Genomic DNA, 13,682 nt, shown 5'->3' with positions numbered 1-13,682 from the left:
CAATGATGTTATTCTTATGGTGTTACATTTTTTTGTTTGCATTCTTAAGATAAGCCAAGTGAAAATACTCATGTTCACAGTAGTAAAAGTATTTTCATATTGAGTATAAATACAGTACATGGGAGTGTGTTTTTATTCTGATGGACCAAGATGGAAAAGTAAAAGAGAAACAAACAAAAACAAAACAAAGTTATCTTTAATTGATCATTAATTGAACTATAAAATGTTGAATGTACTGCTTCAAAACTTGACAACTTAAAGTGGGCAACTAATACAAAATGTTAAAGTCATAGAAATAGTGGATTCTATACTATATTCCACACTGAACATTGGAAAGCTGGTATACTGTGTGTGCTGTTTTGAGGGCTGCTGTCTGGTTAAGGATGATGCCATAAAACATCATGTTGTCAAAACCTGTAGATCGGTTTTGACAACATGAGAGCCAGGTCAAAACCGATCTACAGGTTTGTTTGCCGCAGACGGTTTTTTAGTTTTTTTTGCGAAGATATTGTAGAAAAACCCTTCCAGAATGTTACTCTCTTTAACAACACATGATATCCTGCTGAATCACTTTACTGAAACAAATAAGCTATGTTTTGCAAAATAATTCCACATTGTCCTGTTCTCTGAAAATGTCTTGGTGTGGGAAAGACAAATGAGCAAAGCAGAAATTTACATATGTCAATACCTAAGACTCTCAAGTCACAGGGAGAGGAAAATGCTCATTATTTATATACGTTACCTTTTAAAACAATATTTTGGTTTAATATAAAAGTAGAGCAGACTTTGAGTGCAGACTTCAACATTTTTATTTGGGTAATCCGGTATATGCGGATGTCACAGGACTGTAATACGCCATACCTGCCTCAGCCTGCCACCATAGACTATGAAGCTCGTCACCTACCTGTCTGCCCGCTTGCACGCACCCGTGCACTCATTGCGCGTTACCGGATTCTGGCACAGGCTGGTAGCTTGACGACAGTGAGTAGCCTTCTAACTTTAGCCACGTTTGTTGTTTACGTCATATATCTTGTTTACGTAACCGATAAAGTCCTGGCTTTAAGGGGAGTTCTTGCAGGGACGGTGTGTCGGTAGTTTTCTGTATTTGTCGCTAGATGTAGAGTCTTTTAGAGCAATTGCAGTTAGGTATTATTTCAAAAGAGTTGAATATTTAAAATCCAGTTTAATTGCTTTCAAAGCATAGCTATTGCATAAGTCACATTACTTGTATTTTCTAACAGAGCTGCAGAGAGAGGATATAGATAGTCCTTTCACAAACACAGCATGTCTGTTATTGAAGGAACTTGGGGAATTCAACCAGGAAGTTGGCGGTTGTGTATTCAGGGTTTATTAACCTACCAGTCAAACATCCTTGTTATTAAATAAAAATAATATATTTCTTTTAATTCTAGAAGCCTAACAGTGCTTGTCTGCATTTGCCTCCCCCTCTGAGCATTTGGATCATCCCTTTCCGCTTAGTTCAAAGTGCTGAAGGCAAAGTGTGACAAAGAGAGGGCTTGCACAACCAGTCTTCTGTTGACAAAAAGATACTGTGTACTGGATGTCGTGCCGAATAGGACAGGGGCAGAAATGCTTCAGGGGAATCTGACAAACATCTGATGTTCTTTGATTTACCATAAAATTGAACTTTGGTGGAATAAAACTGCTGGGCTAGTTTGGATTTCATTCATCAGCACACATGAGTGTGTCCAGGCTGCAGCAACTAAAGGGTCATATTTTTCCAGAAAATAAGGTAAGCATAAAACCAACTTTAATAAAATAAAATAATAAATAGAATATAATATTATAATTATATTATTTGGTTTATTGTTTTTTATATACTTTTTTTTTGATGGCCCAATAGGAGCAGTCAATAGTTGAATCACCAAATAATTCTATCATTTAAGAAGATTTTATTGAATGACATCATTTTTTGCTATTATATTGTATTGTAGCTATTAAAGGGAGTTACATGTTACAGTAACATATATTTGGATTTGATTTTCAGAAGGATTCAGAAATAATAAATCACAGTCAATCTCTCTTAAAGAAACTAGCCCCGAAAGAATTTGTTTTCAAATGGTACAATTAATATTTGTGGCATTATTAATGTTGTTGTTTGATGTGATTACTTCAGATTGAATCATATCTGTGTAAAGTCTTACTTGTTGTTCTGTAGATCACAGCAATGGCAACCCCTAGTCCTTTGAGCACCCATGTGCTAAACACAGCGACGGGTGTCCCTGGCTCGAACATGGCCCTCAGTCTCTATCGACAAGACCCCACCACTAAAACCTGGAGTTTGCTGACCTCTGGGTAAAAACAACAGCCGCAATCCAAATAACAAATACAAAGTCAGAAATTATGATCGCAGGAACATCTCAAACAACATTAGACAATGTGTATTGTCATTCATAGATCTCCAATACTTTTTTTGTCTCAACAGGACCACTAATGCTGATGGACGCTGCCCTGGACTCATTACAAAAGAAATGTTTGTTGCTGGTCTGTATAGATTGCATTTTGAAACGGCTCTGTACTGGGAGAGTATTGGAGAGACCTGCTTTTATCCGTATGTTGAGGTGAGGAAATGTTATGTGTTGACATGATAACATTCTCAGCTTCCAGTCCTAGTTGTTAAGCTCCTTTGTTTCCTTGTGAAATTACTGCATTTTCGTTACTAAATCAGTTCATTTGAATCCTCATTTAACCATTTAACACATGCATGTTACCAATCTTATAGATCTTTCAATTGTAATTGTTAATCACTTTTGTGTTTTGTTGCAGATTGTCTTCACTATAACTGACCCAGGCCAAAAGTACCATGTCGCTCTGCTGCTGAGTCGTTTCTCCTATAGTACGTACAGAGGGAGCTAGAGATCAAGTGTCATCAACCTCCTGAGGCTACCTCCAGCTATCAGCTGTCTAATGGATCACAGACAACTCCACCAAAAACAATCATCACAGCACCAGCTGAACTGTCACAGCTATTGACAAGACACACTGCTCCATTTGAATGATCATTCTTTTTATATAATGATATTATCAAAAGCATAACTAAACCAAATAATCATAGTACCCATGATCACTGTAAATATTAGGCTGCCCTAGTATTTTACACCTATTTGCAAAATGTTATTGAAACGTACAATATTATTAATAAACTAATAAATAAGATTTCCTGTCCAATGTGTTCTTTTATATAAATGTTCATCCATTTGCTAATCTTTCTTCAACACCAGCAATCTCTTTGTATTGTATATTTATTTAAACTGATTCCATTTTCTTATTTTGTATAAATACCATTAAAAATAGACCATGCCAATGGCATGTAGACTGTTCTTCCAAAGAAGACCATGAAAAACGTGTCCTGTGGCAATTGAGGTTATTAACATCCTCAACAGCTTTACCTATTCTTGAACATATTTAATAAAATCGGCCTATGGTACAATGAATAACATATAAGGGTGACAAGGAACTTTTATTTTATATATTTCCACAAATGTAATATCTGTCCTGTTCCTGGAAGAGAACACCATAAACTGAGCCTTGTGTGAGCCTTGCTCTGTGCTCGATTGCTTTAGTGTTGGATCGTTCTTTTCGATCTTGACTACACTCCCCTGGACTGGGTAGGGCCTTGCCTCTAAGGAGAGTTTGGGTACATTTTTATTACGCTACCGTTTTGTTTTTCACTGTTGTAGGTCCACATTACTCTCCTTAACCATGGCAGACGAGGAATTAGAAGCAATTAGGCGTCAACGAATGTCGGAGCTACAGGCAAAGCAAGGGGTAAGGGCAAAACATGAGCACAAGCATGTTTACGGCCGCCTTATATGGAGATGCTGGAAAAAGCTGCATTATGCTGCTAGCTAGTGTGGCTAAACCAGTCACCAAAACTCAAGTTATTTTACTGTTACTAAGGGCATAAATACAGCCAACATATGAGAGCAATGTGCAATGTAAATCAACGGTAATTAACTCAGTATTTAGTTAGATACATCACAGTAATAATAACCACCATCCTATTATTTGCTCTGCTAGCTTTGCACCAAATGACAATGACAGTGTAAACTCAGCCAAATTAAACAACGATTTATGAACATTTTAACATATTTTTAATCAGTTTCTGTCCCATTTCACAAGTACAATTTAGAACTTAGATGGGAGGATGAAGAGATAGATAGATAGATAGATAGATAGATAGATAGATAGATAGATAGATAGATAGATACATGAATAGAAAGATAGCCTACCTTATTTATTCCAAGTTGGGAAATTATTTTGTCACAGCAGCATTTTGACAGTCAATCTACAATAATTTCAAAATGACTTAACACATTAAATAAAATAAAGATACCCATTTAATATTTGAATAAATAATATGCATATTCATTAATAATGATCTAACATAAAATACACTGAAAAATTGAATATTCTCCAATCTGCTGAATATGTAAACATGGTGTACTATATACGTTGAATAAATTGTGTAAAGTAGCTTGAAATCAAAAGGAATACATGTCCTGTTAATGAAGCATTGTCATAGATTGACTGTAAGATTTTCTAAGAAGACAGGCCAGTTTCAATAACATAAGTTTTTGGTTTTTTTTACTATCCACATAACAAACTGAAACAGTAGTTGAAGATAGTACTAAATACTTTGTTGTACCATTATAATTAATTATGCTGATTACAAAACCATTATATGGTGGCATTCTGTATGAGAATGATTATGAAAAGATCTTGAATGTGAATCAAATGCTAAAGCAGATTATTACTTAATAAACATCTACAATTTTCAGCAAAAACCAATGGTTGAAATGGGTTGGCCAATTATTGGTATTGGCGTAGATTATGCCGAATAATAATCAAATGCACTAAAAAAAAAGGCTAAACAATCATTTGAGAGACATTAAAACAGTGTCACCCATCTTTAAGCTTTGAACGCAAGGCAGTGCTTTAATTTTTTTCAAATTTTAAATATCCCAACCCAGCACATATCTTATACATATCAGTGGCTGGAAATATACTGTAAGTGATGGTTACATTTAAGATTCTAGAGATTTAAATGTGTTGCAGAAATATAACCTTTATGTAATGGTGCTCTAACATGTTCTTTCAGGATGCCTCAAATAATCAGCAGCAAGGAGAGGAGGCCAAACAAAGGTAAGAGACAAAAAAACACCAAACTTTAAATTCAAAAACACCTGTTCAAGGAAATATTATCTACCAACGCTTTTAGATGATGGTTCAGAGTGACTATATATCTGAAAGAAAATTAATCAAATGTGTAGCTGTGGGAGCAATATGGATCAATCCATCATTCTGACGGGGAACGTTTCATAATTGTATTTTACTGATTTCCCTTTGCTGGTCTCAGTTGTAGATTTTAACAGTAACTGATGTGGTTATATTGTTCCTTTTTATTCACAGAGAAACGGACATGAGGAACACTATATTGGCTCAAGTTCTGGACCAGTCTGCCCGTGCGAGATGTAAGAGTCCTCTCATATTTATTTAAATATCTATTTAAAGGAAACTTTTCAAAACTGATCATTACACAATGTGTAATCAGTTAATATGTTTATTTCTTTGGGTAGAAATCCAAAATGCAAACATTTGTGTGAAAACCAGATCACAAATATTCAAAATGAAACAAAACACAACTTATGAGTGGTTTCTAAGATAAGATAAGATGAGATGTACCTTTATTAATCCCTGTGGGGAAATTCAGTGGTTTAAACAAACATGATTAAAATGATGTACAGGTAAGTATCTGTTAAGACAAAAAACGGAATTAAGGAGTTCAATGAACTTGTATACATCTTGTATCCGGATTGTTTAATATATTTACATTCATTGATACAGGTAAAAGTCTTTGTGCAGGAGTGCAGGCTTGATGTGCAGTCCGGGTTATTGTTAGTGAGTCACGCTGTTAACCCCTTGTTGTGCATCCTGGTGGCTACAGGCACAAAGGAGTTTCCCAGGCGCTTAGTGCTGTGCCGAGGTGGGATGAGTCTGTGGCTGAACGTACTCCTCATCTTCACTAGCTCTGCATGGATGGGGTGGGAGGGGTTTTCCAAAATACTGTCCAGTTTCTTCCTCGTCCTCCCCTCAGCCATGTCCGCCAGATTGTCCAGTTTAACTCCAACTACAGAGCTAGCCTTCCTCACCAGCTTGTTCAGCCTGTCAGCATCCCTTTTGTTGGTGTTTCCCCCCAAGCACACCACGGCAAAGAAGAGCACACTGGCCACCACAGACTGGTAGAACATCTGCAGCAGCCTCGTGCACACGTTGAAGGACCTGAGCCTCCTCAGGAAGAACAGCTTGCTCTGTTCCTTCCTGAAGAGAGCATCAGTGTTGTCACTCCAGTCCAGTTTATTGTTCAAGTTCACTCCCAGGAACTTGTAGCTGTTCACCACCTCCACCTCCTCCTCCCCTGATGGTGATGTGGGTTAGAGACCACTTCGTTCTCCGCCTGAAGTCCACCACCAGCTCCTTAGTCTTGCTGATGTTGAGCTGGAGGTGGTTGTTGTCACACCAGCCTACGAAGTTCTCCACCAGGGCCCTGTACTCCTCCTCGTTGTCCTCTGTGATACAGCTGACGATGGAGGAGTCATCAGAGAACCTCTGTAGGTGGCATGAGCTGGAGTTGAAGCGGAAGTCAGAGGTGTAGAGGGTGAACAGGAATGGTGACAGCACCAGTGTTGCTCACCAGCACATCAGACACGGTGCCCTGCAGTCTGACATACTGAGGTCTGCTGGTGAGTGATCCAGGCCACCAAGCTGTGATCCACCTGCATCAGTGACAGCTTTTCAGCGAGCAGGTGTGGCTGGATGGTGTTGAAGGCGCTGGAGAAGTCGTAGAACAGGATTCTTAATGAGCTGTGCGGCTTCTCCAGGTGTGAGTTGGCTCTGTGCAGGATGTAGATGAGGGCATCCTCTACACCGATGTTGGCCTGGTAGGCAAACTGTAGAGGGTCCAGGGAGTCACATACAAGGGGTTTGAGATGCTGCAGGATCAGTCTCTCAAAGATCTTCATGACATGAGAGGTCAGAGCTACAGGCCTGTAGTCTCCTGGAGTGCTGGGGCATGTTTTCTTGGGCACCGGGACAATGCAGTCTCTCTACTTAAAGTTTCGTATAGGATTTACTAGGAAAACCTAAGGCTCCTCTTACTGTATGTTGGATAAACGTTCAGTGCTAAATGTGAATAATATGTTTCCTTTTTTTTCAGTGAACAATCTTGCTTTGGTGAAGCCGGATAAGGCCAATGCAGTTGAAAATTATCTCATTCAAATGGCTCGTTTTGGCAAGTTGGGAGGAAAGGTAAGAAAACCACTTTCTGATGCTTGAAGCCAGTTTGTTATAGACATTACTTCTCATGCGAGCACAGCAATAAGTGTTTTTCTGTTTTTGCTCAGATTTCGGAGTCTGGCTTGATCGAGATTCTAGAAAAAGTCAGTCAGCAAACAGAGAAGAAGATGACTGTCACAGTAAGTCCCACTGAAGTACGTCCTATGTTGGATTTATGATTCTTCTCTTCTCTATTTAACACAATGTATGCTCTCTGTAGTTCAACAGGCGGAGGGTGATGGACTCAGATGATGATGAGGATTACTAACTTTAAACTGGAGGAACCAGACAAAACACAGGAGAGGATCTGCTTTACTCGGACTCTGATACTGTCATGACCTGTTAGTTGAATCCTGGGATGCCACACTGTCTCATGTGTGTCTCTGTAATGACATTACCAAGAGGAAAGAACAAAGTGGAGTTACATTTTGACATAACTGGTAGCAGTCGAATACACACAGTATCAAAGACGGGGTTCTTTTGCGATCTCTTTTCAATCAAGTTGCTACAAATTGGCTCTGCCTGTGTTTTACCCCTGAAAGCTGATAGCACTGTTTGACTCCTCTAGTCCCTCTCAGTAGTTACTCTTTTTTTTCCACCATGTTTGACTGTTCTGTTGTTCAATCACAAGAAGCTATACAAAGTGCCCTGCTGCTGGTGCATTTTATCTAGACTCTTCTGTGAATACAATACATTGTTCTCTATTTAGGGCCAGCATTTATATGTTGCCCTTTGCAGTTTTCTTGTTTTGCTCACATGTATCTTAAAAGTTTACATTAAAAAAATGAAAAAGCCTTACATTTGAATGGTTTTTTTTTAATAGTCTAGTCAAAAGTTGATGAACCCTTTTGATTTTTTTTTTGTTTTAACATTGGTGATGGTGTTGGGTCAAGGCACTACTCATGATTGGGAGATACTCCACACAAGAAATACTTTAAAGAGTCAACAGATGGCAAAGTGTATCCAACTACTTTTCAAATAAAAAGCATGAATAAGAAACTTGATTTAACTGTATTTCCAGAAAGTACCAAGCCACAGTCAAACAACCAATGGAAACATAATAATTGAATCGCCTTTAATAACTCAGCTAGAGTTACCACCTTTACAGTCAGCATTAAACAATGCAAACAATACAGATTTAATAACATTCAGAAGAAACGCTCATTCAAGAAAGGAACAGCAAGATGGAAGGACTTTTGCGTAAAAACACTAAAAAAGTGATGCATTAAAAATAAATCTTAGATAAACAATATATTATCCGTATCATGTTCCTAAAACATCCAAACCAATACTGCCATGTACTGCTAAGTTGAACAGAAATGTATAGTTCTTCAGGTCATCAAATGTGTGTGCAATTTACCTAATAATGGAAATACTTAATTATAATATACACATAATTGTATTAAAGTGCAGTACTTGCAATACCGTGTAGCCTATCACATTGAATAAAAACATGACAATTGCACTTATCCAACTACAGCCTAGACCCTAGTATACAGTACAAGTATTATTAGTCAGATTGATCTAAATAATTGAATATCATAAACATAATTCTACTATCCCAAGGCTGTTCAGAATCAGAATGTTTTATTTAGTAGGGGAAAATGGGATATTACGGATTTGATAAACCCTACCACATTCATTAATGAGGCAGTTTTGTGGGATGGTCTCTGTTATTGCCCCATTTTCGCACGACCGTGGTCAGATGATCTCTCATTGGCTATTCTGAATGTTGAGTCAGAACGGCTTAGCTCTGATTGGTCGCAGGCTAAGCCACATGTTTGACAGCAGCCAATCGGAAGACCGCTCGTTGAAAAGCTGTAGTAAGGTTGTACAGCGTTAGCTTAACTGTGACTGCTAAAACCTGAGGAGCATATAAAGTGTATTTGCGAGTGTTCAGGCACAGTTTTATCAATATAAACACCGGTTTCATACAAAGCTATGCCTGAGAATACCATGGAAAAGCATAACATAGTTACATGCACCGCTCCTGTGAATATAGCTGTCATCAAATACTGTAAGTATCACCTCGACTTGTGTGCATATGCTTGTGTACTGGGTTTAAGTTAGCTTTAGGAAGCAATGATCATTAAATCATGTTAAAACGACAATACTTTACGTGTTTTTGTTCTATGGGGTCCTGTGCATTACCGGGAGAGGTTTACAGTTGAGCATTATAATATCGTGTCATTGTATGTGGAGAAGTACTCACATCTTGTACTTAAGTAAAAGTAGAAGTACCAGAGTGTAGGAATACTATGTTACAAGTAAAAGTCCTGCATTCAAAATGTTACTCAAGTAAAAGTAGAAAAAGTAAAAGTACTCACTATACAGATCCATTTCAGAATACTATATGTTTTGATCATAATTATTGATGCATTAAAGTGTTATCAAAGCTGGTAAAGGTGCAGTTAGTTTGAATGACTTTGTATGCAGCAGGGAAATCTGCAAAGTATCTAACGGTATTAAATAAATGTAGTGGGTAGAAACACAAAGTAGCCTAACATAACATGTAAATACTCAAGTAAAGAACAAGTATCTAAAAATTGTACTTAAGTACAGTCCTTGAGTAAATGTACTTAGTTACTTCCCACCTCTGTTGTATCAATCTGATAATACTTCATGAATGCACATTGTGAGAAACGTTGTCTACTTTCTTTTTAGGGGGAAAGAGAAATGAAGAATTAATTCTACCCATTAACTCATCGTTGAGCGTCACATTGCATCAAGACCAGGTATGTTAATAACTGTTGCAGTGAACAGCTCTGTTTTCCTGCCATCATTAAAAGACTCCGTAAATAAAAGTAAAGAAAGAGGCTTATTCAACAATGCTTCTCATGGCATGTGTGTGTTATAAGGTATTTACAGTTGGAGGTCAGTCATGAAATATAATAATAATAATAATGCAATTACACATCAATTATTCAGTTTCCTGTTTCGTGCCAGGATGATGGGTAGATAAATGTTGTCATATACAGTATGTTCTACAGATCTTTATCCTAACGTTTCCAAATATTACTTTGTACTCTTGATAAGAAAGTTACAATTGAATTTATATCTGACATGTCCTCCATCTTCTCAGCTGAAAACAACCACGACAGTTGCAACTAGCAGATCCTTTCAGGAAGATCAAATATGGCTAAATGGCAAAGAGGAGGATATAACCCACCCAAGACTGCAGTCCTGTCTGAGAGAGAGTGAGTCCTGTCTGTTAAGATACCCTCTTTAAAACACAGATGAGTTAGAGAAAGTACAAGCCACTATGTCATCTTTCCTTTTTCGGTATTCAGTTCGCCGACTAGCAAGGAAGAGACGTAATGATGGGGACTCTCCTTTGGATCCGTCTATTCTGTCTCAAAAAGTCCACATCTGCTCAGTTAACAACTTCCCCACTGCTGCCGGGCTCGCCTCCTCTGCTGCTGGATTTGCTTGTTTAGGTGAGTGTGCGCTACACTAATGACATTAAAGTATTATTTGTTAATAGTAAAAGCTCAAAAGCTGCTTTTCGGCAGAGAATTTAAAAAAGTGTAGAATATATTTTTTTGCCTTTGTGTGCCTTTTCTTGAATAACTAGTCTATCTGATATGAAATACATATGACTCAGTCTCTTCTGCTCTAACTCTTTTTTCTTCTTTGTGTTGCAGTTTATACTCTGGCCCGGGTATTTGGCATAGAGGGGGAGTTGTCTGGGATTGCTCGGCAAGGCTCAGGCAGTGCATGCCGCAGTATGTATGGAGGGTTCGTCCAGTGGATCATGGGCCAGAAAGATGATGGCAAGGACAGTCTAGCCCAGCAGGTGGAGCCAGAGACTCATTGGCCTGACCTCAGAATCCTTGTACTTGTGGTAGGCCAATTTTTGTTGTTAAGAACTGTGAATTATTCATAATTGTGTCCTGATTGAACTGCACTGAGATTCCTTTGTTGTCTATTGCGAATATTGCACACTGAATTTATTTTGAAGTTGTAATGGTGTAATGAATGCACTTTTCCACAGGCCAGCGCTGAGAAGAAGTCAGTGGGAAGCACATCTGGGATGCAAACCAGTGTACAAACAAGCTGTCTCTTAATGGTACTTTGTGTACTTACACTCACTAGCAGCTTATAGTCTACTAACATTACTGTCAATACTGTAAAAGTGAAGAATATCTTGATTTACACTCTAACCTCTTTTCTATGTATGCAGCACCGGGCTGAGTCAGTTGTCCCGGGCCGGATGGAAGAGATGATTGAAGCGGTGCGGGGAAAAAACTTTGCTGCATTTGCTGATCTCACCATGAAGGACAGTAACCAGTTCCATGCAACCTGCCTTGACACATACCCTCCTATCTTCTACCTCAACAGTGTGTCTCAACAGGTTATCAACTTGGTGCATCGGTTTAACAGACACTACGGGGAGACAAGGGTGAGCAACTTTATACTTCTGTAGTTCTCTTGGATTAACTTTAGACGGCCGTCGATGTATCTCTTTATTTTTTTAGATGTATGTATTTTTTACTACATTATTATGCAACACAACACAACTCTGATACTTAAAGAAAACAAAACCAATGTTAACTGTGATGGTTTAAGATACTTTCAAAAAGAAATAGAGTAATAATTTAAAACACGGCTGCTTTTTTCAAACAACTTTGAAATTGCTTGTTAGACATCAGTGATTATTTATGCAGTTGTAGTTCAGTTAAACTTAAACATCTAAACTACAAATGTACTTTAAATGTTCTGCATATGATTTGTCTGTGGCAGTGTGTATATATTTAGATATTGTAGGCTATGTATAACTGTAGTCTTGTAATAAAGATGTGGAACTTGTGGAGGTGTTTTTTAAACTCTCTGTATGACGAGCCGTTCTGTTTCTGCCACTCCAGTTGGCCTACACATTTGATGCAGGGCCCAACGCTGTGATCTACACTCTGCAGCAGCATGTTCCTGAGTTTGTTCAGGCAGTCCAACATTTCTTCCCCCCTGAGAGAAACGGAGGACAGTGAGTTGACAGATGCCAGACCTATTTGGCTTTAGGTCTTCAAAATATAACTGACATACAAACTACTTAATTTATCTAAACATTTAACTAAGATAATATGATTGGTGTTTTTGGCTCCCAACCAGCTGGTTTACACTATCTATTAAGGTTTGTTAGCTTCTTCAAAATGGGTCATTCAATGTTTCTTCCTTCTCTGCAGGTTTATTCAGGGTCTTCCAGTTAACCAAGCTGCTCTCTCCGAGGAACTGAAACAGGCTATTGCTCTAGAGCCTATGCCAAAAGGAATCAGCTACATTATTAGTACAAAGGTACACTAACATACTCACTGATATAATCCCTCTGTTGCTCAGTTGTTCTATAAATTTACAGCAACTTAAAATCAATGTTATCTGTTTTGATTTATACGTTTGTATTAGTGTGTTTTTTAAGGCTGCAAGTTCTCTGGAAGAGAGATGCAATATATCAGTTATGAGATTGCAAGATGCGTTAACACATGCCAACACTTCCTTAAACAGGCCCTTATGTAACATAGTGTTGCATTACATCGGGTAAAGATTGTGGGAGTAGTTGCTTTCTCTGCTACAATGATGTTAGAATAAGTTCATGAGTTCATACAGACCTTTGAATGTTTTATTAAAAATACTTTCTTATTCAAGTAAATACTTCATTTGCAAGCTCTTAATTGTGTATTTCCTTGTTAACATAACACACAGACGCACTTGCAGAGGATAACTATTTTCCTAATGCTATTTCCTTGTTTTGTGTTTAAGGCTGGACCAGGCCCTCGTGTTGTTGAAGATCCCACTCAACATCTAATTGGATCTGATGGGATGCCTAAAAAAACTGTATGATGCCATGCAGCCCTAAATGGACATATTTCCACTGAGCAATAATGAAGCCAATTCAGCAAAAATTAAAATGTGATTAAATTGAACTATTTTATTTTTTACAGCTGACTTTATGATCGCTGCCCTATCTGAGAACATGATTGTGCCTTTATGGGTTTTAATTTCATACAGTCTGTGATGTATCCATGTGTTTAAGGAGGGCATCATAATATTGTGTCATGTTCATTTTGCAAAAATATAATTCCAAACCAACAGTACAAACTAAAATGCTGTCAGTTTTATTCTGTAACAATAAATGAAATATATTTTAGTCAATATAATTGTTTCTTGTTTTGTATTTTCTATTTCCACTTCAAGCGTCAATACGATTTTTTGCGTTAGAAACAGGTGCAAAGGATGGAAAAAAAGATCTGCGAAACCCGGAAAGTAACAATCTTTGGAAATAGATTTAACCAAAGCAGACTTTAGAAATCACTTATGAGTCAAATGTTTTTTGA

The 13,682-nt window shown here is 37.8% G+C and overlaps 3 protein-coding genes across 5 annotated transcripts; all 3 read left to right on the top strand.

Annotated features, from left to right (window-relative positions):
- Nucleotides 1–884: 884 nt before the first annotated feature.
- On the top strand, nt 885–3,177 carry uraha (urate (5-hydroxyiso-) hydrolase a). 3 transcript variants are annotated; one of them, XM_063880635.1, is made up of 5 exons: nt 885–981; nt 1,413–1,753; nt 2,180–2,316; nt 2,447–2,582; nt 2,788–3,177. In XM_063880635.1, exons 2-5 carry the CDS (start codon nt 1,700–1,702, stop codon nt 2,875–2,877), a joined length of 417 nt encoding a protein of 138 aa, XP_063736705.1. In that variant the 5' UTR covers nt 885–981; nt 1,413–1,699; the 3' UTR covers nt 2,878–3,177. The 3 variants fall into 3 exon arrangements, with proteins under 3 accessions (XP_063736705.1, XP_063736706.1, XP_063736704.1); XM_063880636.1 differs by having other exon boundaries at nt 943–1,753; nt 2,160–2,316; XM_063880634.1 differs by having other exon boundaries at nt 946–1,753.
- A 377-nt stretch (nt 3,178–3,554) lies between these two features.
- Nucleotides 3,555–8,154, top strand: pdcd5 (programmed cell death 5). The gene is made up of 6 exons (XM_063882561.1): nt 3,555–3,789; nt 5,123–5,166; nt 5,434–5,495; nt 7,238–7,329; nt 7,425–7,496; nt 7,577–8,154. The coding sequence occupies exons 1-6, from the start codon at nt 3,724–3,726 to the stop codon at nt 7,622–7,624; spliced, it is 384 nt and encodes a 127-aa protein (XP_063738631.1). The 5' UTR covers nt 3,555–3,723; the 3' UTR covers nt 7,625–8,154.
- Nucleotides 8,155–9,155: 1,001 nt separating this feature from the next.
- Nucleotides 9,156–13,499, top strand: mvda (mevalonate (diphospho) decarboxylase a). The gene is made up of 10 exons (XM_063880511.1): nt 9,156–9,373; nt 10,021–10,091; nt 10,439–10,553; nt 10,647–10,793; nt 11,001–11,200; nt 11,351–11,425; nt 11,540–11,758; nt 12,222–12,337; nt 12,537–12,645; nt 13,108–13,499. The coding sequence occupies exons 1-10, from the start codon at nt 9,298–9,300 to the stop codon at nt 13,186–13,188; spliced, it is 1,209 nt and encodes a 402-aa protein (XP_063736581.1). The 5' UTR covers nt 9,156–9,297; the 3' UTR covers nt 13,189–13,499.
- The last annotated feature ends 183 nt before the right edge of the window (nt 13,500–13,682 follow it).

This window comes from Eleginops maclovinus, chromosome 4 (genome assembly GCF_036324505.1).
Source record: "Eleginops maclovinus isolate JMC-PN-2008 ecotype Puerto Natales chromosome 4, JC_Emac_rtc_rv5, whole genome shotgun sequence".
Classification (NCBI taxonomy): Eukaryota; Metazoa; Chordata; class Actinopteri; order Perciformes; family Eleginopidae; genus Eleginops; species Eleginops maclovinus.
Note: the sequence above shows the minus strand (reverse complement) of the source record. Positions and strands in the feature narration are given on the sequence as shown.

What these genes read in the sequence shown, in the direction of transcription:
- uraha (XM_063880635.1), top strand. Translation starts at nt 1,700, where the DNA reads ATGAGTGTGTCCAGGCTGCAGCAACTAAAGGGTCATATTTTTCCAGAA. An exon ending in ATATTTTTCCAGAAAATAAG is followed by an intron (nt 1,754 to 2,179) that starts GTAAGCATAAAA and finishes GTTGTTCTGTAG; the next exon opens with ATCACAGCAATGGCAACCCC. An exon ending in TGGAGTTTGCTGACCTCTGG is followed by an intron (nt 2,317 to 2,446) that starts GTAAAAACAACA and finishes TTGTCTCAACAG; the next exon opens with GACCACTAATGCTGATGGAC.
- pdcd5 (XM_063882561.1), top strand. Translation starts at nt 3,724, where the DNA reads ATGGCAGACGAGGAATTAGAAGCAATTAGGCGTCAACGAATGTCGGAG. An exon ending in AGCTACAGGCAAAGCAAGGG is followed by an intron (nt 3,790 to 5,122) that starts GTAAGGGCAAAA and finishes ATGTTCTTTCAG; the next exon opens with GATGCCTCAAATAATCAGCA. An exon ending in TTGGCAAGTTGGGAGGAAAG is followed by an intron (nt 7,330 to 7,424) that starts GTAAGAAAACCA and finishes GTTTTTGCTCAG; the next exon opens with ATTTCGGAGTCTGGCTTGAT.
- mvda (XM_063880511.1), top strand. Translation starts at nt 9,298, where the DNA reads ATGCCTGAGAATACCATGGAAAAGCATAACATAGTTACATGCACCGCT. An exon ending in GCAGTCCTGTCTGAGAGAGA is followed by an intron (nt 10,554 to 10,646) that starts GTGAGTCCTGTC and finishes TTCGGTATTCAG; the next exon opens with TTCGCCGACTAGCAAGGAAG. An exon ending in TGCTGGATTTGCTTGTTTAG is followed by an intron (nt 10,794 to 11,000) that starts GTGAGTGTGCGC and finishes TTTGTGTTGCAG; the next exon opens with TTTATACTCTGGCCCGGGTA.